At 43.3% G+C, this 25659-nt stretch overlaps 1 protein-coding gene across 2 annotated transcripts in view; it reads right to left on the reverse strand.

Annotated features, from left to right (window-relative positions):
• BCAR3 (BCAR3 adaptor protein, NSP family member) overlaps nucleotides 1–25659 on the reverse strand; it is a 184827-nt gene that overhangs the window by 61209 nt on the left and 97959 nt on the right. For both annotated transcript variants that reach the window (XM_074335150.1, XM_019752639.2), the window contains exon 3: nucleotides 10928–10967. In XM_074335150.1, the coding sequence (XP_074191251.1) occupies nucleotides 10928–10967 (40 nt within the window). The remainder of the gene's footprint in view (nucleotides 1–10927; nucleotides 10968–25659) is intronic.

Genomic DNA, 25659 nt, shown 5'->3' on the forward strand with positions numbered 1-25659 from the left:
CGGGTGGGTAGTGGGTGAAATGGGTGAAGGGGTTCCAAAGGTATAAATTTCCAGTTATAAAATGAGTAAGCGATGGGGATGTAATGTACAGCATGGTGACAATAGTTAATAATACTGTATTGTGTACATATTTGAAAGTAGCTAGGAGAGTGGATCTTGAAAGTTCTCATCATAAGGAAAAAATTTTTTGCAACTATATATGGTGACAGATGTTAACTGGACTTATTGTGGCGATCATTTGTAATATATCAAATATCGAATCACTACATTATACACTTGAAACTAATTTCATGTTATGTCAATTATACCTCAATAAAAAAATTTCCTCCTTTGTGAACTACATACACGTGCAAGGCCAGATTTTCTTTAGATTTCAAACAAAACAACGTAACAACAGATTGAAAGCTGAAGCAGATATGAGAATCAAGCTATGCTCTATTACACCAGACACTAAAGAGATTTGCAAAAATGTAAAACAATGCCATTGTTCTCACTACATTTTGTAAAATTATTATTTTTCATAAAAGTATGTTATTTACATATTATTGCTATTATATATTATATCATTCACATATTATATTCATATATTTATTATTTTTAAGTAAATTAAGTAAACATTAAAAATTCCTATATTTCAATTTCTAATACAATAAACCAGTAGCTACAATTCATACAACAAAAGCTCTTTGAGGCCCTCAATAATTTTTAAGAGTGAAAAGAGATCTTGAGACCAAAGAGTTTGAGAACTTCTGATCTAATACATCTAAGCTACTTGTTTTACATAATTTTGATCGAACTGTAGTTCTTAGCATCATATCTATGGAGCAGACTAAGGTGTACAAATAAGGGGCTATTTTATTTTTATAACTCTCTATCATAAAAGTACCAATTCTTATTAGAGAAAATATGGAAACTGAGAGAAATGCGAAAAACAAAACAAAAGCTCCTTAGTTGCCAGGAAGTTCATTTTAATGCATTGCCCAGTACTCAATCACTCTACTCATAGGTTTTCATCTGATAAAAATTCCCGCACACATGAACACCATGCCATTTCAGTTAAAGGCAACGCTATCTTTCCAGTATTGTGCTTCACTCCTCTTTTCTCCCACCCCACATCCAACCCATCAAGAAATCCTGATGACTCTGCCTTCATAGTGTATATCCAGAATCCCCTTTCTTCACCACTGCTTCTGCTATCACAGGTCTAAACTATCGGCGTCTCTCATCTGGACAGTCACAATGACCTCCCTGTGGATCTCCTTGCTCCTTCCTATCCTTGCCCCGTGTAGTCTGCTAGCAACATGGAAGCCAAAATGATCCTGAGATGGCTCCCCATCTCACTCTGTAAAAGTTAACGTCTTTACTCGTACATACAGGCCTCATACAATCTCGTCCCCCTTCATCACTCTTATATCAGCTTCTACCACTGTCGCTTGAGTCACCTCCTTCAGGCCCCCTCTGGCCTCAAAGCTGTTCCTCAGTGGGAGAGGTGAGCTCTGGCTTCACGGCCTTCCCCTTGCTATATCCTCTTCTCTTTAGACACCACACTTGACTTGCCTCTCTCCTCAAAATTCACCTTCTGGGTGAGGCCTTTCCTGGCTACCCTATTGAAAATTTTAACGCTCCCTGACGCCAGCATTTCACAGTTCCTTTCCCTGATGAAGCTTTCCTGCTGAGCACTCATCACTGCCTAACATGGTTTAATCGTTTGTCTTCCTCGTCGTCTCACTTCTCCCTTAAATATAAGCTCCATAGAGGCAGGGACATTGTTTCGTTTACTACTGTAAGCTCAGCCCCTCGAACAATGACCAGCAGATGGCAGATACTCAATAAATATTTGTTAAATTACTATGACACTTAAAACAAATATGACTATATTTGCTAAATGACTGCAAAGCTGTTTATAATAAGAAAACATGAAAAAGAACACATATGTTAGTAGGGAATTAGTTAAATATAATTGTATTTTATACAATGGAATACTGGAAAGCCATTCAAAACAAGGAGGTCAACCCATTAATTTAACATGGAACAATGTCCAATGGAAAAAGCAAGCTGTAAAGTAGCATGTATTTACATACAAAGTAGCTGTACATTATTTTTGCATCCATCAATCAATACAATTGTTCCCCAACTCAGCCTTTTATCCCTTAACAGTTTGACCATCTCAGATTTCCCAAGAACACGGGAAGCTTCCTCATTCTTTTTCCATTCAAGAAATGAGTACATACCTTCCTGTAGGATCCTTCCTGCTCCAACCAGCCTGGGCACACACCGTCCCACAGACATGGGGTCTTCCCCATCAATCTCTAACATGCTGATATCTGGTTCTTGCCTGATCTAATCCCAGTTTCCTTCCTGCCAAGGTGCCATTTTTTTTTTCCAACTGTCAAATCACAATTCAAATGCAATGTTTTTCCAAGGAAACTTCATGGTTACCACAGGTAAAGCTTTTGATCAACGCCAATCTCCCTACAAAATCTATATACTGTACTGAAGCATCTTAGAGCTTTTTGTCCAAGAATGTTAGAAAATTCATTCTAATAATAAAATGCTTTCACAATTTTTCTCTGTCTTATATGAAGCCTATGAATACCACTTGCCTTTTTAAATACTTTAAACACAGCCCTTCATTCTGAAGTTGTGAATATAATGTTATGGCACACTATTACATTTTATATTAAAAGCTCCCAAAATATTTAGAAAGTGAACTGTAGTCAAATACTACTGTTGTGACACTCGTTTACCACTAGAGAGCAGAGCTTAACAGCAAATGATTCCAATGCTAAAAAGCCTGGCCTCCCATTTGGTGGCTGAAGAGTTACTGGGACCTGGTGACAAGATGATACGAAGATCTCCAGAGGAATTGATAGGTCTGAGCTATAGAGGTTGCCATAACTACACTTTTTAAAAGTGCATCTCTCTGCCTAAATCTGTGCGTACTTAAGATGACAACAGTGATTCTCCCTCCCCTCGCAATTTTTATCCCATACCAGGTTGGCTAAAGAAGGTAGACCGAGGTTAGGTGTGGGAACCTCCTTGCTCTCATGAAATAAAATCACTGAAGATTTTCTGGAAAACTTTTAGAGATGTAAGTGTTACTTGCTTTGGGAAACCTAAAGATCTTTGAAACAACATCATTTCTTCTTGTCTCAATATAAATGCCCTTTACATCTGGTTGTATGTGGTCATCGGTCAGCTAAATATTAAGAGGGCAAGCAAAGGTCCTTGCATTCAGAACTCACATTCTAATGAGAAGGGGTGTTTTCTGCTTTTCGTTTTTGTGTTTTTTAAGTAAACAAATAGAATTTGGGACAAATGCCGTGAGGATAACATACAGAGTAATGAGATAGTGACTTGGGAGGCTGCTTTTAGCAGGGGGCCTGGGAAGGTCTCCCTAAGGGAGTGAAATCTGAGTCAAGATGGACGAGCCACATAGAGAACTAGGGTGACGGTTACTAAACTAGTATTACTGAGTGCTACCTGCACATTCTGTGCGAACAACCTGATGTGAACTAAATCCTTTAATCCCTACAAACTCCTGTTCACTGTTCAGGAAATTGAGCTCCAGAGGATTTCAGAAGAAACTAGCTTAAGGTCACACACCCAAGAAACTGCTAAGATGGGGCTTTGTGTCTGTATTAGTTTCCAAGGGCTGCTGTAACAAATTACCACAAACTTGGTGGCTTTAAAATAGAAATGTATTCTCCCACAGTTCTAAAGGTCAGGAGTCCAAAATCAAGGTGTCAGCAGGGCCGTGCTCTCTCTGGAGGCTCTAGGGGAGGGTCCTTCCTTGCCTCTTCCTAGCTTGTGATGGTTGCTGGCAAACCTCAGTACTCAGTATTCCTTGGCTTGTGTATGCATCAACCCCAGTCTCTGCCTCTGTTGTCACATGGCATGCTGTCTGTGTGTCTGTGTCGCTTATAAGGATACTCCAGTATGACCTCATCTTAATTTAATCATATCTGCAAAGACCTTATTTCCAAATAAGGTCACATTCACAGGTACTGGGGTGGGGGTTAGAACTTCCACATATCTTTTTGGGGTGGACACGAGTCAACCCACAACAGCATCTTAGCACCCACTTCAAACCACTCAGCTGTTCTACTTCAAAAGAAGCTTCCAGGCTAAGGGGAAAGCAAAGGCCCAGGGGCATCAGGAAAAGTCAGCATAGAGAAGTATAGTGAACAAGGTAGATGGCAGACACGAGGTAAGAGGTAGACAGACCATACAGGGTGGGCTTTGAAGTGCAATTATAAAGCTGAGTCTGGTCAGATGCCGTATCTTCAATTTTTGCTTGCATGTGGTTTTCTAGTCTCTTTGCCACACCATTCATACTGTTTGGGACCTCAGAAGAGTCCTCTTCCTTCAGCCAAGGATGAAGGCTGCAGCACAGAATATGAATGTGAATCTGGCCTCACTCCACTCACAGGCCAGAGCAGAGTCCTTTGAGCACCTCCAGAGGCAGCTCAAGGGTTTGACCTTGATTCAAACCACCAAGCTCAAGAGGCCCAGGGAAAATTCATTTCTGACTTGGGACACGGAGAAAACTCATCTCAGGCTGCACAGGTAAAGCAGTATCTGGCCTGAGGAATTACTCAGACAAGCCCCAGGTAAGAGCAGTCAGGATCCAGGTACCTGTGCTGTCCCCACACACTTGTTCAACAAGCAGAGCTGAAGGTGTTAGACGTGATGGGCTCAGCTGACAGATGCTGCTCAGAGTAGACAGATCTACTCCACGAAGTGCGTCCAAATAGTACAGTGTTGCAACAGCATTATCTTTGTAATTGTGCCAGATGACACAGCTTGCTCAAAGACGTGCTGCTGTGTTATCAGACAACATAAAGGTGATGTCCTTGATGCGAGGTTATATCATGGAAGAGTTAGCATGAAAAGATGGAATTTTTGTCGAAAACCTACTACACATTGTTGGGAGGCAAAACAGGGACCGTGCACATGCGAGCAGTCTAGAGCAGAGATCAGCAAATCTTTCCAGTAAAGGTCCAGATAGTAAACATTTCAGGCTTTGCCACTCATTCTGTTGCAACTACACACCACCACCATGATAGAGGCAACATGTAAATGCATGAATGGGTAGGACTGTGTTTCAATCAAACTTCATGCACGTTGAAATTTGAATTTCATCATTTTCACAATCTTCTTTTGATTTTTTTTAAGAAACCATTTAAAACTATAAAATCCATTTTATAGCTTGCGCCCTGTACAATAATACGCAGCAGGCCAGACTTGGTGTTGGGCTGCAGTTTGCTGACCCAAGTCTAATCCTATCCCCAAATGCTCATGAATTAACTTACTGTCCTTGTGGTAAGAAAGTCTCCAATTGGAAATCTCCTTTCCTCCCCTGAAATAGTCTACTAGCTTCTGGCAACATGCCGGGCAGTTTGTGAACTCTGGAATTGCCCCATGGTTTCCTTTTCTTCACCTCCTGCATTTGAGTCCCACCAGGAACTGTCAACTCACCTAATAAAACGGCTCTTAATTTTATCTCTAAAAGGCCTCCAGCACCTATACTGACTCTCCATTCCTACGGCCAGTATCTTAGGTTTGGCTCCTGATAACACTTTCCTGCCTGCCTGACTTCACGGAATGACTGCTAACACATGGTGGATACCCAAGCCTCTGTTGAATGAGCCAGTGCAGCAAAATACCCACAAGATCAGCACTTTATTTGTCTGGTCAGCAGTCTGATGTGGCCCATCTCAAAATCAGAAATTCCCCGTACTGAGGTGGCCACGCTTACGGGCTAAAATATGATAAGGTTTTAGCTTGGTTTTTAAAAGTCAGGCTCACTAAGGTATCATTTGCGCACAGTAAAAGTCACTCTTCTTATTAGTACAGTTCTATGAGCCTTGAAACAACCACAATCAAGGTATTTCTATCACCCACCCCCCAAAGCTCCCTATTTCCTTTTGCAGCTGACATTTCCCCTTTCCTCTTCTTAACCACTGCTCTGTTTTCGGTCACTATACCTTTTATATGTATCCAACAATCCATCCCTTTTTGTGACTGAACAGCATGCCAGTGTCTGGCTGTTCTACAGGTTATCCATTCACCAGCTGAAGGACATCTGAGTTGTTTCCAGTTTTTGTGCCTTAGAAATAATGTCACTATAAACATTCAGATACAGATTTTTAAATGGACGTATGTTTTCATGGTAAGGTTTGACTTTTTATAAATTGGCACATTTTCACAGACCTGGACGAGGGACTCATTCAACGAATGTCCCCCATCCCTATTCTTCTGTCTTCCCACACTGCCTCAGCAATTTTGTTAAAATTGGAGTAACATTAAACCTAACAAGAATATTTGCGGAGAATGTTTTTGGGGTGGAGTGGGAGAAGCTGGAAGTTCATTCCTCCAAATGCAAGCCCCACAGCGAGCAGGGGCTGTTTCACATTCACCGCTGGCGGCGTTTGATCTCTGGTCCCACGGGGGACGACGCTGCTGGCGCTGTGCTGTGCACACTCAGGCAAAAACCTGCAGAGCCAGCCAATCGGGCCATTATTTGGTTCATATAACTTGTTAAAATCTCACGGAATGTACTGCGTACTATTGTTTTTGTAAGTCCCTTTCATGACTTTGTTCGCTGGCTAATTCAGAGCAGACTGGCCTGTTTTCCCTGCTGGAAGAAAAGATTTTCCTCAAAGACAGCTATTTAACCGTGACCATGGCTGCGGCCATCTTGAGCACAAAGAGGGAGCTGAAGTCATGCCTCCCCCTCTCCCACCAAGGTCTCCCACAACCAGAGCACTTATTCTTGGCGCTGGAATTCGCATAATGACTCCTCTTTTAATCTGCTGGGTGACCTAATACAGCCCCAGCTGACTGCAGGAAACGGCCTTGCTGAGATCTGAGCCTTGGGCAGTCTGTCATGTCTATAAGACCCTCTTGGAAAGAACATTTGCGGAGTGTTAACCCCATAAAGCACTGATTTCTCAATGGCTCTGGGCTTCTGAGCTGCTCACGCATACTCGGGAGGAAGATGATGTGGAAGAGTGCAGGGTGTGGGTCCCCACTCAGGGTAATGGCTCCTCCCGTCCTGTCCCTGCTCATCTGAAAAGGAGCTCAGAAACTGCAAATCATTTTATAAAAGCTCATAAGTGGTTGTAGCAAGAATCCACCACGGCTGACTACAAAAGAAAGGATATTCGTGCACTAGGAAGCTTGCCAGGAACAAAAGGCTGCATTCCGTCTCACACTTGCTAACTGCGGTCGCCTGGAGAGCAGGCCTTTGTCCGCGGGCGGGCATTGTGTGCTGCTTACAGCCTGACCCTGAAAATGGGCTTGCCTACATTTTGGCTCATTTGGAAGAAAATAGGCATTCCCAGTTCCTTTTCTATTTCGCTACATTTTCCAATTTATCTTTCTTAAGGACAATTTATTTTACAATGAAAAAAAAAACCTATGCTAAACATTTCTCCTAAAAGAAAAATCACCCAGATTTGCCCTAGTCAATCACCTCCTCCCGGAAAACATATATTTTAAACCACTCCCAGAAAAGGGATTATTAGTATGACTGTAAGTCTTGTGGATGAAGAAGCTACAAAGAATTAGAGTCTTCAGTTTAAAAGGAAGATTGGAAGATTGGAAAGATAGGAAATAATATGAATTTTTAAAATTTAGTGTGGGGGTGGAGTGGGAGCGTAATTCCCGAAGCTTAAAGAAGTAGCCCCAGGAAAAAGATGAAAAGAATGATAAAGAGTGAAAGTGAAAGTAGCTTTCATAAGTTCAAGAAGGGGTTAGAAAAGTGAAAGCATAATGATCACATGTAGGCATGTTGGGGTAACTCTCCAGTCTTTTGAGGTAATAGGATGGGTGGGCAATTATCTGTCACATCCTTGGTCTTAATGTCTGAGACACAACACGAGATGCCACCCTTGTTCCACTCAACATGGCAACTGTATGATCAAGAGTAACAGAGTAACTAGGAACCCCTTCCCACTTCGCTGAAAAACCTTCCTCTCTAGCCTATCACAGGCAGAGAGGATCCTAAAAATGTGAAACTAGCAGGGACGGTGGCCCAGCCTCTGGTTTCTAGTTGTGGGGCAGATGGAACCCACAGAGAGAAGGTGGTAGGTCCAGAGTAAGTTTGCTTTTAGAACAGAGTGTGGACTGGGCTTCCCTCTCTGGGGATTGTTAGGGGTGGTGTGACGGTGTCTCCTACTGGAATGCTATCTGGGAAGGTTAACACACTGAACTATTACTATTTATTCACATTTTAGTACAATTATTTTAGCACGTGTTCTAGGAAGTTAACCTGACACAGGTCTAAGAAACTAGACACTGAGTAAATACATTTTCATGGGGGTAAAAAATATGACAAAAACAGGGGGGTGAAGAGGGGCAGTGAGGAGGTAAAGTAGCCCAGAAGATAAACTTTACTACACAATCTTGCCTACAGCTATTTCCTCTGTTTAAAAAAAAAGAAAAAGAAAAAGAAAAAAAAAAGGTTAGTTTTATCTATGGGAAGGTATGCTAGGTACGCAGAGGAAAATTCCAGAGCTGTGCAACACGAACCAAAGTCACTAACAATGAAAGAGTGGGAGGAAGGTGGAGTCACTGTGGAGATTTCTGTTTTCCAACCTGGAAGAAGTGGTTTCTTTCAGGTACAGTAAAAGAGAAATCAATTATATTGGTTACAGAGAGGGACCTCAGAATTGTACAAAACTTAAAAATCAGACTTTCAAGATGATCGTGTTTTGAGCTCCTGTGGGGGGGGGGAAATGTGGGCGAGGAGAGAGCTAGGAAAACAAGGAAAATGTAGAAAAACAAGAAAAGAACACACAAAACTCCCTCTCTAATAGTCAGAATGAAGAGCTAGAAACAGTAGAGAATGAGATTCCTAACTCTCCAGCTACGGTGGATCTGCTCTTATTTTCTTATCGTATCCAAACACGGGAGAGTCTAGGTGCTGTGGTGAGGCCCCAGCAGGAAGTGAGCCTGCGGGCAGAGGTGAAAGCACCTCCACACAGCCCTGGGGCTTTCAAGCCATGCACGTTTCCCTCCATTCCACAACCAGAGAGGCCACTCAAAGTCTAGCTCGTAGCCTAGCAACCGGGAACTGGACCTTTCACGTGGTTTGTGCTGCAATACAAACTGCGTGGAGTGTTAGGAGGACACAGAGTACAGACCGCACAAAATCGGATTTTGGATTCACTCTCTACCCAGTTTTCTCCTGCCACAACCTGCAGCCCCAGCATACCATGTGGTACACTTCAGGGTTAGTGCCTCTTCTCTCCTAGACCCAAGGAGGTGGAGGCAATCCCAGCGGTCTCTCGGTCTCTCTTGGTCTCTCTCTCTCTCTCTCTCTCTCGCTCGCTCTCTCTCTCTCTCTCTCCTGGGCACTAGATGGTTAGCAACTCTCCGATGGAAAGGAGAGAGACATTCGAAGACCCAGAGAGCGAAACCTGAACCTGGAGCTCCGAACAGAATGAGAACTGCTGTCTGTTGACCACACCTGGGCACTTCCACCGTAGAGACAAAACTCGGGGATCAGACCATCCATCCACTATTCTGAGGTCACAATGAGTCCCTAAACATTTGGTATCTTGACCCTTGTTTGTTAGGCTGATAAATCTGACTCTACCAGGTGGGCCCTACATGATGTAACATATTTTACATGGAATCTCTACTGCTCTCCAGGCCCAAGAGGCATTAAGTGCACAAAGGGATGGTAGGGAAGACACAGCTCGAAGTCCGAAAGCCAGACTGCATCCCATTTTATCTACAACTCTTTCACGGCGCTCAGTCACCTTCAGCCACCCTCCCATCGCTAGGTACCAGCTAGCGTATGTATGAGGCCTTCGTGGCATGGATTCCCATCAGCCAGGCTCAAGAGGACAGCTAAGCCTAAGAAACGGTAGGGTGGGCGTGTGCTGGATCCTTGAGGTCAAAGGCCTCTATGAATGTCTCAGAGCTTTAATGCCCGTACAGGCAAATGGAAATACCGCCCATTCACCCAACAGATCCCCAAGCCACCCCTCCAAACCTAGGGCAAGTTAGAAAGGAAGACATCTGTGCTGCATCCAGGAGGGACACAGAGACTTCCTCTGACCAGACTCAGGCACGGTTAAGAATAACCTTCAGATCACCTCAGCAAGTTCTTGTAAAGGAGACCATTTGAGCCACCAAAAGCAGTTGCATCACAACTCACTGCTGGGAAAGGTGAGGAGAGCCCAGCTAGACAGAAGCCACTGTCTCCTTAGTCAGCATGGCTCAACTCACAAGGGCTGGACACACATGAGTGAGATACAATCGCTTACATAATTCTGAAACAGGTCATTACAAAAAGTCTATGTTTAGCTTCAGAATTAATCATCAGATGATGCGAAAGGTTTGGATTTTTGTAAAAGAAAAAACTGAATTAGTGGAGTGAAGGGAGAGGGTGTGCTAGCTGAGCACATCCTGAGTGAGTCTGCAGTAGGAGACAGCCAGTTTCTGAAACAAGGCAGGGAATGAGTTTTAAAGGGCTGCTGTGATTTGCACTCTGCATAATTCTAGGGCACATTTTTTACGTTATGGTCAAGTCAAATCATAGTGTCCCATAATGCTTTGCAGTGCACAAGCTGCACAAAAACATATGTGATACATATACATCTGGGAGGGACGTAGACACACCTTTTCTACATCCCTTATATTATATTCCCTTTTCAAAAAAAAATCTGAATTTTAAAACTCATCTGGCCACAAGGGTTTCAGATAAGGGAGAAAAGACTATAGACTAGGATAAGGTAAAACGCCTACAAAGTTTACCAAAGGCCTAAAACAGTCAAATTATCTCCTGGTTGTTTCAATCTGACCAGCTTCCTACACAAACCAGACTGTAGCATTATTTGGCAACATTGTGTTTAAAATGGGAAATCCATTACATAGGGCCCTGATTACATGTTAAATCCTGCTTTCCTACCTTCACATATTCCAGAGTTGGATCCAGAAGATGCTGATCCCTGAAAAGAGAAAATACAATTGTGAGAACATTCTTGCATTGAGTAAATTGTATCCAACATTATTTCACCCTATTCATTCAAATTATTAAGATGGGCCCAGCTCCCAGACAATATTCACAGAAGACAAATAAGGAAGTTAGAACAGACACAGATGCCTTTCATGGTGCATGTTGGGGCGGGGGCGGGGGGGGGGATAAGACCATGACCTTACTCTTTCCTGTCACATTCAGGCTCCAAACGTTGGATTATTTATCTGTGGTAATTCTAGATTCACTCGAACATAAAAATTAGCCTAAAAGTCTGAAGCAAAGAGCTGTGAGGAAAGAGGTAGGAGTAAAGCAGGACTATTGTGTTTCCCCAAAAATAAGACCTAATCGGAAAATAAGCCGTAGCATGATTTTTCCGGATGACATCCCCTGAACATAAGCCCTAATGCATCTTTTGGAGCAAAAATGAATACAAAACCCAGTCTTATTTTCGGGGAAGCACAGTAGATGCCCAAACTTGCAGTGCTTTGGACCAGGCAGCTGTGCCACATCCACTTTGACAGAAGTAAATGGAGCCTCAGGTGTGTGGAGCAGTTGCCCAAAGTCACCCAGTCCCCAGCGGAGTGAGAGAAAGGAGTCTTGTGCCCAGCTCCTCATCTTTCTCTTTTTTATTACCGACTCGATTACCCATCCACTCTTGGTGCCAAGCTGAGCAATTCACCCAAATTTTCTTTGGTGCCTGATACTGTTTCTCTCCCTATCTAATGTCTGCTCATGTCTATCATAATAATACTCTAGGATTAACCAGACAATTAAAAGTAAACAGTGGCAGTGGCATTGAGGATGCTGACTTATTACAGAAAATGGAAGAGGAGCTGACTAAGGCCAAGGTGGGGGTGGGGGGCGGGTGGGGGGCGGGGAGCTATGAGAGTTAGTGTTTTCTGTGCTTGCAGAGTTATAGCTAGGTGGCTCCCTCAGAAGAGGATGTGGAAAGTCTGCTGCCTTCAGAGACTTAAACTTCAAAAAAAAGATCAACTTATGTGTGCCCAGACATGACCATTTTGGAAGGACAGACTGGGTCTGAAGCCTGTGAGACTAGTCTTCTCAAGGGGGTGTCTTAGCATAGCTACAAGAAGCAAGTGTCCATCAGAAGGCAGGGGCCCCCACCCATAAGCCGCCACCTGCTGAAGGATGAGCTCAACCCCCAAACCCGGGCGTTTGGGATGCCTCCGGGCCATGCAGAGACCCAGGGAGACTGCAGCACTACTTCCTTGAACAGGAGCAGCACAGCCACAGCTCAGGGACACGACCACCTTTTGGTGAAAGTGGATCCAACCCCCAAAGCCATTCTGAGCCTGGTCTGACTGCCCAGTTAGGGCTGCCCACAGGGCACGTGCACAGAGGCAGCTGCAGCGAGATACTTCTCTCCTTGCAAATGGATTAGGTTCCAAAATGAGTCCCCTTGTAGAACCAAAGGATCTGAGAAGAGCCTCGCTCACGGTCCCTGGGTGCATTCCTGTCAATGGAGGGGAACAGATCAGCCTTTCAAAGCCTTAACACCAGGCACATTCTGCCTTCAAGCTTGTGTCCCTTCATCAGGCATCTTTTCCCAAAGCAGCTGAGTCTGTCTGCTGTGCCGGGCCACCAGCTTTCCTGCCATATACTATGGACCACATGTTGAGGTCATCGGGCCTTGCATCTGTGACACCACACAGCAAGCGACTAAAAACTCAGTCAGTAGCATGTTGGCCATGCTGCTTCCTTTTAAGTTCTTGAACCCCTGCTTTTCCACCGAATTAACATGTCAGGCTTACAGACATTCAGTCTTATGCGAACGACCTGGCCCAGCGGTCTGTTCCTGTGACGGCAGAAAGACATCAGAACCACTGAAAAACGCTGCTTCTCATCTTCAAATTCCTACGTACATTTAAAACTGTACATGTAAATTATATACATTCATCCATACAGGTCTTAATGCATGGGTGAACAGTGTAGGTGGGTGCTGTTTAAATCAATCGTTCTCAGGTGTTTTTGGTCTCAGGAGCTCTTTAAATTCTCAATTACTGAGGACCCCAAAGAGCTTTTGTTCAGGTGGGTTATATTTACTGGTTATTGCTAATAGAAATTAAAACAGAAATTTTCAATTTTTTATTTAGTCATTCATATTTGAAAAATAAACCCATTATTTAATATTAAGTGCTTACATAAATAACATTTTTATAAAACTAATAGATATGTTTTTCATAACAGAAATTCAGTGGTGAGAAGAGTGACATTGTCTTACATTTTTGCAAATCATTTTAATGTCTGGCTTAGGAGAAAACAGCTGAATTCTCATATCTACTTCTACATCCAATATGTTGATGTTTGGATGAAATAAATGAAGAAAATCCATCCTCACACAGATATGTAATTGAAAAAGGGAAGAGTATTATAGTAGACTTTTCACATAATTATGGATATTCTTTTCTGATACCAAACCAAAACACTACAAGTAGTCGTTTCTTAAGGTTAGTTGTAATGTGGAATCTGAAACCATATCTCGTACTCTTTTGCATCTGTCTCGCACTTTGAATGGACCTTTTATCCATGTCTGAGTCTGTAACCACTATTCTAGCAAACACTGATTCACTGAGTTATGCAGATCTTCCAAATTTTGACCCATTTCATTATACTATTTTTTTAAAATCGCATTTGTTAATATCATCATTGATCTCATCAGAAGTAATTAAGTATTGGGAAGTGTCGAGCTCGTGATGGAGGATACAAGTTTTCCAAAATTCTGATTTTCATCGGAAAGCTTGAGTGTTTTCATTGGCATCTAACACTGTCAAACATTTGCCTTGAGCTTCATTTCACTCCTTTTGGGGAACATAGCTGTCAAATACCAAGATCATATAGTCAAGATTTGCAATTTTAGCTCTCTTTGCTTGGGTGCTCCAAAGTCATTCTTTTAGTAAATTCTTTTTATTAATAGAATTTTGTCCAGGAGCTGTTCTTCTCACCAGATTTAGCTGTAAAATCCTTTTCCTTTCACATTTGAAAGCTCTAGAGATGTACCTGACAACTCTCTGAGCTGGTATCCTCAACCAAAACCCCTCAAATTCTCTTGGGAAGGGGGTGGGCTAACCCACCTGGACCAGACCAGGCGCTGTGTGGGTGGTCCCAGAGGCAGCGGGGGCTGCTGGTAGCAGGGTCCCCACTCAGAGATGGGATCAGCTCAAGGCAGGGTGGGCTGTGCTGTCTCCACTGCCCTGCTCTCCAGCCCAGAGATCCCAGCTCATCCAGGAGCCTGGGTGTTCTCCCAAATGCTCCCCATCCCTTGGATGAGCTCCCATGATCCTGTTTGATCCTCCACCACACACACTTCTCTTGGCAGAAAAGAAGGAAACTAGGAGGTGTTGGTTAGGGATAAAACCGAAGTCCCCTCTGACCCCACCCCAGATGAACTCTGCGAAGGGAGGCTTGTTCACTCTGTTATGGGCGCAGAGGGGAATCCAAGTGTTCTAAAGTTCTGGTTCAGGGCTCCAAAGGGGCCCTAGGGGACCCTGGTATTGTTCTCCTCATCCTTTTTAGAGACAAGGGAGGGAATATAAGGAGAGTAAATAAAACCGAGTGAGTATGTTACAAATCCAAAAGCTTGGAAAAGCATTGCCTTGAACCAAATCAAAATTATATTTAAATGCAGAAGTGCTGGGTCTCCTTTCTCAGCCAGCCACCCGATCTCAGCTAACCAGAAAGACATGAACTAGAAAACAAAGCAGCTGGCCTTATAGCCCCAGCCTCTAATTTGAAATAGAATATCCAATTATTCATACAAGACTGTGAAGCAAATACTCCTTGAAGCACACATTTATATTCTCCAACAGAGATCACTAGAAAACAAACAAAGGAACTTGGCAATACAAATGAAGTGTTTTTTTTAATTTTTTCCTTTTTTTTTTAATGAACTCCACCCATGTGAACCCATGATATTGTGTGTCTCTCTTTCCAACTGGAGTCTGGCAGCCCCTCTGTCAGGCCTGCGGCCCCTCAGTGCACAGTCCACAGACCACAGGAAAGCAGCAGGGTGAAACCGGACTCCCCTGTCATTTTGTTCTTAAGTTTATTAAGTTGTAAATAACATCATCGTGTTTACTCCAGTTAAATCATTCTTTCCAGTATCCCACTTTCTTAAGTTCATACTGAGGGATATCTAGTGGGAAGTCACGGAAATGATATATTTACTGTTTTAGTTTGTTTTTCATCAGTAATCAGGTTAATAATTTCCTCCCTCTTAAAAGAACACTTGATCTATAAGTGTTTGCTGTTTTGAGCTAAGAGGTTCTCCATCTTGAATACACAAGCCAAATTTCACTAACACAGATCTTCTTTTCCAAGTGGTTGGAATACAGATGAGAAAGAATGAATGTTTACTCCTTTAAATATTATAGAATAAATTAATGGCTAACAGTGTTGCTAAACAACTATCCTTTTCAATATAACATAAAAAGGAATCACTGGTAATGAGATGATTATTTCATACAATGAAGGAATGTGAGAAACGAGATTCAAATACTCCCGACTGAGTAGGATAAAGGCTCCCCCTAAAATCCACTCACACTAGGAATTCGCAGAGTTGGTACACCTCCTTTGCATATGTGGCATGGTTTCTGCATTCCGGTACATTGTATTGTGTATTTATTTATATATGGTTTCTCCCTCCACAAGGTGAACTCCCTGAGTACTGGTGTGTCTACTTCATGCCCAGTACCTTCCATACTTCTTACATTCATCCCCAAACATCATCAAGCATCTACAATACACCATGCATTAAGCCAGACAATGGAAACACAGGAACCCAAGACAAGAGCCCTGCTCGTGACCCAAAAAGGTCTCAGGCAAGTGGGGAAGACAGAGCAAAAGATCTAAACACTCAGGTTGCTGAGAGAGTGTCAGTGGGAGGGAAACTCCATGGAGAGGCCTTTCTGTAACATCTGAGCTAAGTTTGGAGGGCTGAGTAGTGAATTGTCCTGGTGAAGAAGCTTGGGGTAGCTGGTGATGATAAATACCGAGGCAATGAGAGAAGTATGTGCAAACACATGGGGGCATGAGACAATACGCACATTTGGGGAGTTAACTCCCCAAATGTTTAGGAGTTAACTCCACTTTAGTCCAGGCCACCATCATCTCTCACCTGGACCCCTGCAATACCCTCCACAGCTCCACTTCAGCTCCACAATCTCCACACAACAGCCACAGTGATCCTTACTGAGATTCCCCTCCCCCCAATCCCCACCACTCAAAATGCTCTAACAGCTCCCATCCACTCAGAACAAAACCCTGAAGTCCTCACCATGGCCTTCAAGGCCATGTGGGTGTGACCCCAGCCATCTCTCCAAGCTCCCTGTGACAGGCAGAACTTTGAAGACGTGCCCTCCCAAGACTCCTATGCCCTGGTGAGTCAATCAAACGCTAATCTAGTAGGTACTGCTGTGAGGGGATTTTGCAGATGTAATTAAAGTCCCAAGTCAGTTGACATTAAGATATGGCAATTATCCAGTGGACCTGACGTGAAGAGTGAGGGGGATTTGACATAAGGGATTCTGTTCTGTGTGATGTTATGAGAGGGCCAGGAAATGAGGACCTCAGTCCTACAACCACAAGGAATTCAATGCTCCCAATAAGCTGAATGAGCATGGAAGCAGATTCTTCCCCAGGGCCTCAGAAATGAAAAGGGGGCATAATCATAGATACAAGAGAGTGTAGTAAGAGAATACTATGAATATCTTTATGCCAAGAAATTTGAAAGCTTAGGAAAAATGAACACATTCCAAGAAAAATAACACTAAAACTAAGACACAAAAAGAAACAGAAAATCAGACTAACTCTATAACCATTACAAAATTAAATCAGCATTTCAATATCTTCCCATAGATCTAGATGGTTTTACTATCTAGCAAGTTCTGTCAAACTTTGGAATTATTTGTTATTTGAAAATTATATAAACTCTTCAAAAGACTTGAAAATGAGGATAACTTTGATACCAAAAGCAGATGAGGTCAATAAAAGAAAGGAAAAGTATAGGCTAATCTCACACATGAAAAGATGTGAAAAAAATCCTAAACAAAATATTGACAAACCAAATCCAAGAATGTGTAAGAATCAAATTAGGTTGACGTCAGGAATATAGGATCAGTTTAACATGAGCAAATCTATTAACATGATTAATCACATTAACAGATTAAAAGAGAAAAATCATTTGGGCCATCTAATTGAGGGAGGAAAACTTTTTTTTTTTTTTCAAATCATCTTTTCATGATCTTGGTGAGGAAAAATTTAACACTTCACAAGCTAGAAATAGAAACGAACTTCTTAACCTGACATAGGGTATATACCAAAAACCTCAGCAAGCATCATTCTTAATGGTGAAGTATCAGAATCATTACCAAAATCAATCAGAAACAAAACAAGGACGCCTGCTAGTATTACCGCTTCTGTGCACCACTGTCCTGGAGGGCCCAGCGAGTACCGTTAAATAAGCAAAAGAAAGAAAAGGTATAGGAACTGGAAAAGGAAGAACAAAATTGCCGTGATTCACAAATGAAGACTGTCTATATAGAACACACAAAGAATCTATACAGGCCTTATAAGGAAGCAGAGCAAGGTTCCTAGATATGAAGCACTATGCAAAAATCTTAGATTTAAAACTTACTGAGGGCGGGGCCCAGAAAGATAGAGTTCTTGTTTTGTGGGTGTTCATTCATCATAAGTGAATGCATTCCTAGAACACTTAACTGAAATATAAGATAAAAAGGCAAGGTGAGCTTGACTGGTAGGCCATTTGTTTACCCAAAGGGGTGGGGCCAAGGAGGAAAATATACAGCCTCAGGGTCTGTCTACAGGTTTATCATTCTTAACCAACCTATGCCACAGGGCACGTCACACAATCAGGAAAGCAGAACCCAACAACCAGGAGAAAGTTGGCTCTCCACCAGCAAGTTTGTGGCTGCAGCCCATCGGCATGTGAATATGGCCTTGGAACCTAGAGCCTTCATCCTTTTTCTCCAGCACAAAGCTCCAACAACATCTCAAAATCTTAGTTGGGGAAAAGTGGGGATGGAAGGATGGGGGAAGGAAAAGATAGCAAGAGGCTTTAAATCTACTAAGAGTTTGTGCTCACCGGACAATATTCCTTACTAAGATTCCTTTTAGGTAAGATCAATATATGGACAGTCTAGCCTTCTCATTTTATGTTTTATTAGAAGATATTCATGGTTCTAAGGCCTTGCCCATCTCACCAGCCTCATCTCCTCACCTTGCTCCTTACACTCCAGCAAATCCAAACTATTTGAAATTCCCTGAACCCAATGACCTGGAATCCCTGTTACCCCATTCATTTCCACCTTATCTGACCACAATTTCCTCTGCACCCCCACCCACAATGCACAGAATTAATGAAGTAACATCTCGGCACTTCTTTTCTATGCATTATAAAACTTCATATTAACAAATAATTATAATTCAATACAATATGTATATGCTTGTCTATCTCCTTTACTGGGTAATGAGCTCCCTGAGAACAGGGACCATATTTTATTTTATTCACCTTTGTATCCCTAGGGCACAGTTGCTCAATAAATGTTGATTTGAATGAATGAATGAGTGTGTGTGTGTGTGTGTGTATTTGTGTGCCCTCTCCACTGTGCAGAAGACCTAGACCCAAACCCTTCTCTCCCACCACATTCCATGGGTTCACCAAAGGTAGAATAACTTTGGAGGGAGAGAGGGAACAAGAGAGAAATATAGTTCTTGGACTTATGAGATTCTTTACTATGGAGATAATTTAGTCACAGGCCTGTGAATGACCTGCGATGGCTTCAGACAGAGCTCCCACAGCAATTGAACGTCTCTGCTGTCAGTGCCTGGCTTCCCGGCACTAGTGAGACCAGATGTTTTCAAAGTGGCACTGAGAGGCTGGCTGCTTCTGCTGATAATGAATCTCTCTGGACATATTTGACAGGCCGGGGAGGTTAATTAGGGAGATAACCAGGAGGACAGGGAGCGTTTACCACAGGGCCATTTTCATGCTTTTATGGCAAGATGAGAAGTAGATGCTTAAAACAGAGCTGGCCTGGTAAGTGGAGAGAGGATGTCTCTTGGAAAAGTATCAGCTGGTGTGTGATTAGATGGACAGGTTCTTTATAGATACTGGGCATCACATTAAAGTCCCAATAAAGAGGTAATTCTTATTCTAGGTGGGGGTATAGGTGTATAGCCTTTGCTAATTTAAAAGGGGATGCAGCTTTAAAAACAGAACTATAACGCTTCTAGATGTACACTTAAGAAAATGTATTTTGTTTCATCACCTGCAAAATAAATGTGAAGAGATTCACTCTCCCACATCTCGCAAAGTATTTATTGACCTTATTTGTTAAAGCGGGCTTCACTAGTGGTTGACAGGATTAAGGTTGGTCCTTATTTTATATTCCCCTCCCAGGATTAACACATGCCATGAGAAGTTCCTTTTCACTAATACCAAGAACCTCAGGGATATTTCTTAATGATTAAACCAACAAATCTGTTATAGAGCAGAGGAATGGTATAGACAGAAGCTCACTGCACTACATTGGGGGAATTCATCTTCCATTTCTTGTGTCCAGAGCTAAAAACAATTCACCAGATGTGATCTGGGCAGCCAAGTGTAACCACTTCCCTTGGTCTCATTATTAAACTTCAATTAATGCTCCTAAAATCACATTAGTTTTTTTGACAACCATAGCATACTGCTGACTCATTCTGAGGCTGCAGTGATCAAATTCTGGGATATTTTTCACATGTGGCTGTTAAGCCAAACCCCATACTTTTACTTTGTTTTTGGACTCTAGATAAAGTCTTTTTCTCACCTTACAGTTGTCCTATGTAGTTAGATCTGGTCTGTTGTTTCAAAATGCCAAGATCTTTTTTATCTCATATCTGTCATTTTGACATATTAGTTATTCTTCCAAGATTGATGTGATCCACCAATGTGTCTAAATGATTTTTTTTAATTGGCTAGAATGGGGCTGAGGATGTAGCCTAGAGCACGCTTCATGTACTATCATCTAGCTGGAATCTCTCTCACCCCAAGGATATCACCAATGATTGACATCTGCATACACACCTTCTCAACATTCCTTTAATCTACCATCAAAGTAACCCCGGGATGGAAAGTTAATCTGGTATGACTTGCTTTTCCCAAAACCTTGCTATTTTCTAGGGTTGCTTCCCTTTACCAAGTATTCAAAAAGTCATTGTCCTAATAATTCTTCTTAGACTATTTTCTGAGTTCGATGTCAATCTTATTGTTGTATAGATTAATTGCATCTCCCTAGTTCCTGTTTTGAAAACTGAAACAGCTAACCATCTGCATCTTTCCTGTAGCTCTTGGTTATGCCAACATTTCTCTAATGTCACAGCGCTGGTTTGATGGTCTCAGGCTCGCAGTCTGTTGTCATGGCCTCATTCTCTTCCTTTACCTTTATCCTACCCTGTCCAATCAGAGAAGCCATTTCCTTGACCGAAAAAAAAAGGAAGCTGAACAGAAGCTCAGTAGTTTGGTTTCTCTCACCCCCACCACCCCCACCCATTGGTCTTATTGTTCCAAACATAACTTCTGAAAGCCCTTTTTGTTACCCTTAGCATTTTTCACAATCCTCTGCTCACTCTGCACTCTGTTTCTTTTACAGCCAGTGCCACTCTCTGATAGGCCCCTCGGTTGCATGGCCTGACCTGGTCTGGGTCTGGGTCTAAGGCCAGGATAGCACAGAGGAAGTGGTTGTACAGACCAGGCAGGCCCTGAGGGAAGGGTTATCTAGAAAGTACAACAACCTGGTCAATGAGAAAAAGTAACACAACGCCGGGAAAGATGTTAAGGTCAGAGGTCAAAAAAAAGCAGAATTCTTATCAAACGAGTGCAGTAATACATACAGCTACACCGCAGATGTGAAGCTGGGTCAGTAGTAAAGATGGAGAGAACAGCTACTAGTGAGGTTGGATGGTTCAAAATGGGCATCCCCTTCTCCTAGGGCCATGAACTCCTCTAGTGGACAAAGCCCCAGGCCTGTCTTTGAATCTCTAGCACCTTGCACAAAGCCTGGCACACAGTAGAGGTTCCACATACTTGCGAACAAATTCATTAGAATGGCCCGAGTTCATCACACACACCCTGGAGAATCCTGCACACAGGTAAGCCAGGCTGGAGAGAGTCCTTCATACACATCCTGAAACACAAGGGCTACCTGGATAGTCACATACCTTTTCCTCCTTCGAATTGTGGTCAGCCTGTTGTTTTTCTGTGACCTAAACTGTGTTTCCCTTTCAGAGCCTCAGGCTATGAGACTGTTTCTATCATTTCCTTCAACTTAGGGAGTTTTTCTTCCTATAGCTCAGAGGAGACTGTAGATGAGGACACATTTCCCTCCCTGGTTGTCAGCGATTCTGAGTCCTGCTTACTTCTAGAACTCCTGCTTCTTCGGCCTCAACAGCCAATTCCTGTTTCTATGAGTCAGTTTCTATCTCAGCTGAAAATACAGCAGTGCCTGATTAATGTGTTCATGACATATATTAAAAGAATGGCAATTAAACCACCTCCTCAGGCAGATTCCCTAATCGTGTTAAAACAGCGCCATTTAAATATCCTACATATTATGCTATGATGAGTCTATATAGGAATCCAAGACTAATACAAAGTGGTCTGGTTGATAAAAACTTGACGTGGTCATGGGTTAACCTGTGCTCAGCAAAATTCTAGTGACAGCATTAAGCTAAAAGCCACTGTTGAAATTGTAACTTGGCAGCAGTCGGTCAAACTGAATAGAGTAAGAACAAGAAAAACCGTATCAAGGCCAATATGTCTTTTGGCAGGCACAGAAGGTCTGGCATCAGTGAATCATCAGGCTTCAGGCTGACGAAGCCCAAACACAGCACTTTTGATAAAAGCAGATGCTTTCTTTGGGTGGTATCTATTTACCCTTCCTCTGCTCCCACCAGTCCCATCCACTCTGCCCCCAACCATTCCCCAACTCCTTCGAAAGGCATGTGTTTGTAAAAGCTTCTTCTCAACAAATTCAAGGCAGAATAAAAGTGCTATGGTTTTGAAATAATGGTCCATAAGGCCTCTAACAGGAAAGATTTCATCCGGCCATACAGCTATAGGAACAGATGCCCCAGACCTGCCTTCCAGGGCAGGGATCCATTCTCAAGGTGGCGCTCACCTAAACCTTGGAAAAGCAGCCGTTACCCCACAGGCAAAAGCCTGAACGCCAACCCAACCAGTTGTCCATACACCTCTTCTGTCCACGAGCCAGCAGGAATGTGTGGGACCCGTCAGGGAAGGAACTGCAGGACCGTAATCACCATGCTGCTGACAGGCCCACAGGGAGGGTGGCCCTGGGGACGTCTGCTTTCATTAAGTAAAAAATGTTTTATAAAAAGAATCAAGTAATGAAAACATGTGCTTTGCTTTATTACATGCTTAAAAGATTAGATCTTTTCCTATTGAATTTTGCCTCATCAAAAAAAGAAAAAAAAAAGGAAAAAAACCTTCCTTTGAACACCAACCCTATGCAGCTCCTGTGTCATTTCTCTGCTTCCCATCAAACCAAGGACCCAGCCTCCTCGGCTGACTCCCTGGAAGAGTCCCAGCATTCCTCAGGACTCGGTCCTAGAGTCCCTCTCTACCTGCTTTACACAGATCTCCCCCTTGGTGATGGCATCCATTTCATTTCTATGCAGACTCATAACATTACAACCTTTAGCCCAGACCTCTTTCCGGAGCTCCACAATACCAACTAGATGGTTAACACCTCCACTTAAACCTGCATGCATCGCAAACTCATCATATTTAAAACAGAAGTCTCAATTCTCTGTGATCTTGATGGGGAAACTGACCTTAAAATGGTTCCCTGCCATGTGGAACTGACCTAAAATGGTGGCCCGAGTGGAGAGAGAGGTCCCCAGCCTAAGCCCCAGCCCACTTCCGCATAACCCCCTTCAAACCACACCCCGAGCCAATCACCAGACGATACCTACCCCTTTTCCGACTCAAGTAAGTCCCCAACCCATAAAAACCTGCTCAAAACCTTGCTAGGGGCTCAGTCTTTTGGGAAGGATCCCACTGAGCCCGCCTGCGTAATAAAGCTGACTCTCCTAATTCTCAGAGTGCCGCTTGGGTTCTTTCCAGTCCTGGATTCTGCAACAATCTACCATCAACCCCTGCCCCAAGCAAAGGAAGCCATGTTCCTCTCTCAATCTTCCCTATCTCAGTAACTGGCCCACCCAGCTGCCTGAGCTGTGCTTGCCTGTCCGTCTCCCTCACCCCACCACATCCGGCCCTCAGTAAGTCTGGTAGACTCTCTACCTGCAAAATAGATCTTGAATCCACCCACTTCCATCTCCCCCACCACAGTCCTGGAGCACACCCCCACCTGCTCCCTGCACTTTTGCAACCAACCACCTCCTGCCCTTCCTCCAGTCCCTCCTCTTCCATCAATTACTCCTCCACAAGAGACCAAGGAATCTTTTAAAAAATCAATCAGATCAGGATACTCCCTTACTTACAACTGTTTAAATGTTTCCCTTTGCCCTAGGGAGAAAACCTAAACTTCTTGCCAAGGTCTAGACCAATAGAAATACAATGTGAAAAACAGATGTAATTTTAAATCTTCTAGTGCCAATTGGAAAGAAATAGGAGAAATTAACTTCAATAACATTTTATTTAACCTAATATTTCAAAAATATTATTTCAATACATAGTGACATAAAAAAGTATCAATGAAGTATTTTACATTCTCTTTTTATATTAAATCTTCAAATGTCCCCGCCCCCAAAGAGGCCTTCCCCCCACTGATTCCACGGCCTCGGGGCTCTCCGATGTTACCTTCCTCAGACCTCCCTCATTTTGTAGTTCTGTCTTTGTTGATGTCCTTGTCTTGGTGGCCTCTAAACTGGGCCCTCCCTAAGACACAGGGTCACATCTATGTCATTCCCCAGAACAATGCCTGACACAAAATAAGCTCAATAAATAGTCACTGAAGAATAAACAGCGAAGACACTGGCATCAAATACAGGGACAAGGGCACAAGGACTGGGCCAGTCCCCTGAGGACAGGCTCTGTTTTGTGTCTCAGCACAATGGTATGCTGATCTTTAGTGCAGGGCAAGGCTCTTATACCTGTACCTGTGAGTGGTGGCCAAGACTCAGGGCTGCAGGGTGGCCTAGAGCAAACCGAGACAGAGCATTCCCGCCAGTCAACATGTGGGAAACTTTCTCCCACTGGAGCCGTAGGCATTGAACGTGATCTCAGGTTACACGTGAGGATTAGGGGCCTCCTAGCTCCCGCTTTCCAGGAGGAAGGAAGGGTGAGAACCAACATCTGAGCACCTTCTCTGCACCAGGCTCTGTGCTAGAAGCCCTTGCGTGGGATTGCATTTGACCTTATAGCTACCCTTTGAGGATGTAGAGATTCAGGAAGGGATCGTAACTAATGCAAGGTCACAAAGCCACCAGGTCTGGTTGCTGGAATCAGTGTCTAGGTCACTAGCAGCTTTTTTGGATGTCCCAGTACAGGCACCTTCAGGGGCAGGTGTCACACAGCAGAGTGGGGGCAGGAGAAGAATAAACTGCTGGAGCTGGATCAGGTGGGAGCTGAGAGCAGGGACATGACCGGCTCCTCTCAGACTATCAGAGGCTCAAGTGTGGAAAGGCAGAGCGCTGACATTCGGAGGGGCCTTCGTATCTAGTGACGAGTGAGCCTTCACAGCACTCCTCAGAGGGGGTATTTTCACCCCCATCTTAAAGTTTAGAACCAGCTCTAGTTCTGAACTGAGACCTCTGGGTTACATGTCTCGCTTTTTCGCCTCATCTCCACAGCAGGAGTTATCTTACCTTAGGTTACTATGTTTACAGGTGAACCTGAAACCACAGACATCCAGGCTGGGCAAAGACTAGGTTGATTACGAAAGGTTTCAAACACTTCTACAATTTGTAAATAAGAGCACAATCCTTAAAACAAGAAGACCATAACTGCTTGTCTTTGCGCCCTCTAAGAAGACAGAGCTTAAAATTCTGCACCCAATCCAACAGTTAATTTCTTAGGGACAGACCGGGTGGTGACAGCATTACAAAGCTGTGAAGAGCAGGGTGGCCGTGGCCGAGGCCTTATCAGTCCTGTGGCTCCAGTCCAGGTCCCAAGGCTGGTCTCCTTCCAATCAACAGTAGCGACTACCATTTCTCCAGCTTGCATCTTCTGGCCCGGCTGGGTTGGCTCCCAAATCCACATGTGATAAGAGTACAAGTAATTATAATTACACAGCACCTTCTGTTTACAGTACGTTTTAACATATACTGAGAGGTGCAAAAAACTCTTATAGTTTCTGACTCACAGAAGACAAAAAAAAAAACCTGACCTTCTCTGAACAGCACGAAGGAGGCCTGAAAAGACATGACTTAAAGCACGTCTGTCCAAGGGGGTTGGGGATGGGCAGAGAAGATGTTGAGCAGCTCCACTCAACAAGGACTGCATTGTGTGATTCTCTGATCATTTTCTTGCTTGCGGTTTGTAATCAGTTAAAAAAAAAAAAAAAATCCTTTCGTTTTCCCAGAAGAACAGCTGAGAATGCACAGATCCCAGCCTTTGGTTCAAATCATCCTTGTCAGTAGAGGATTTAGGACTGTCAGGCAGCTGG

Source organism: Rhinolophus sinicus, linkage group LG06, assembly GCF_036562045.2.
Source record: "Rhinolophus sinicus isolate RSC01 linkage group LG06, ASM3656204v1, whole genome shotgun sequence".
Classification (NCBI taxonomy): Eukaryota; Metazoa; Chordata; class Mammalia; order Chiroptera; family Rhinolophidae; genus Rhinolophus; species Rhinolophus sinicus.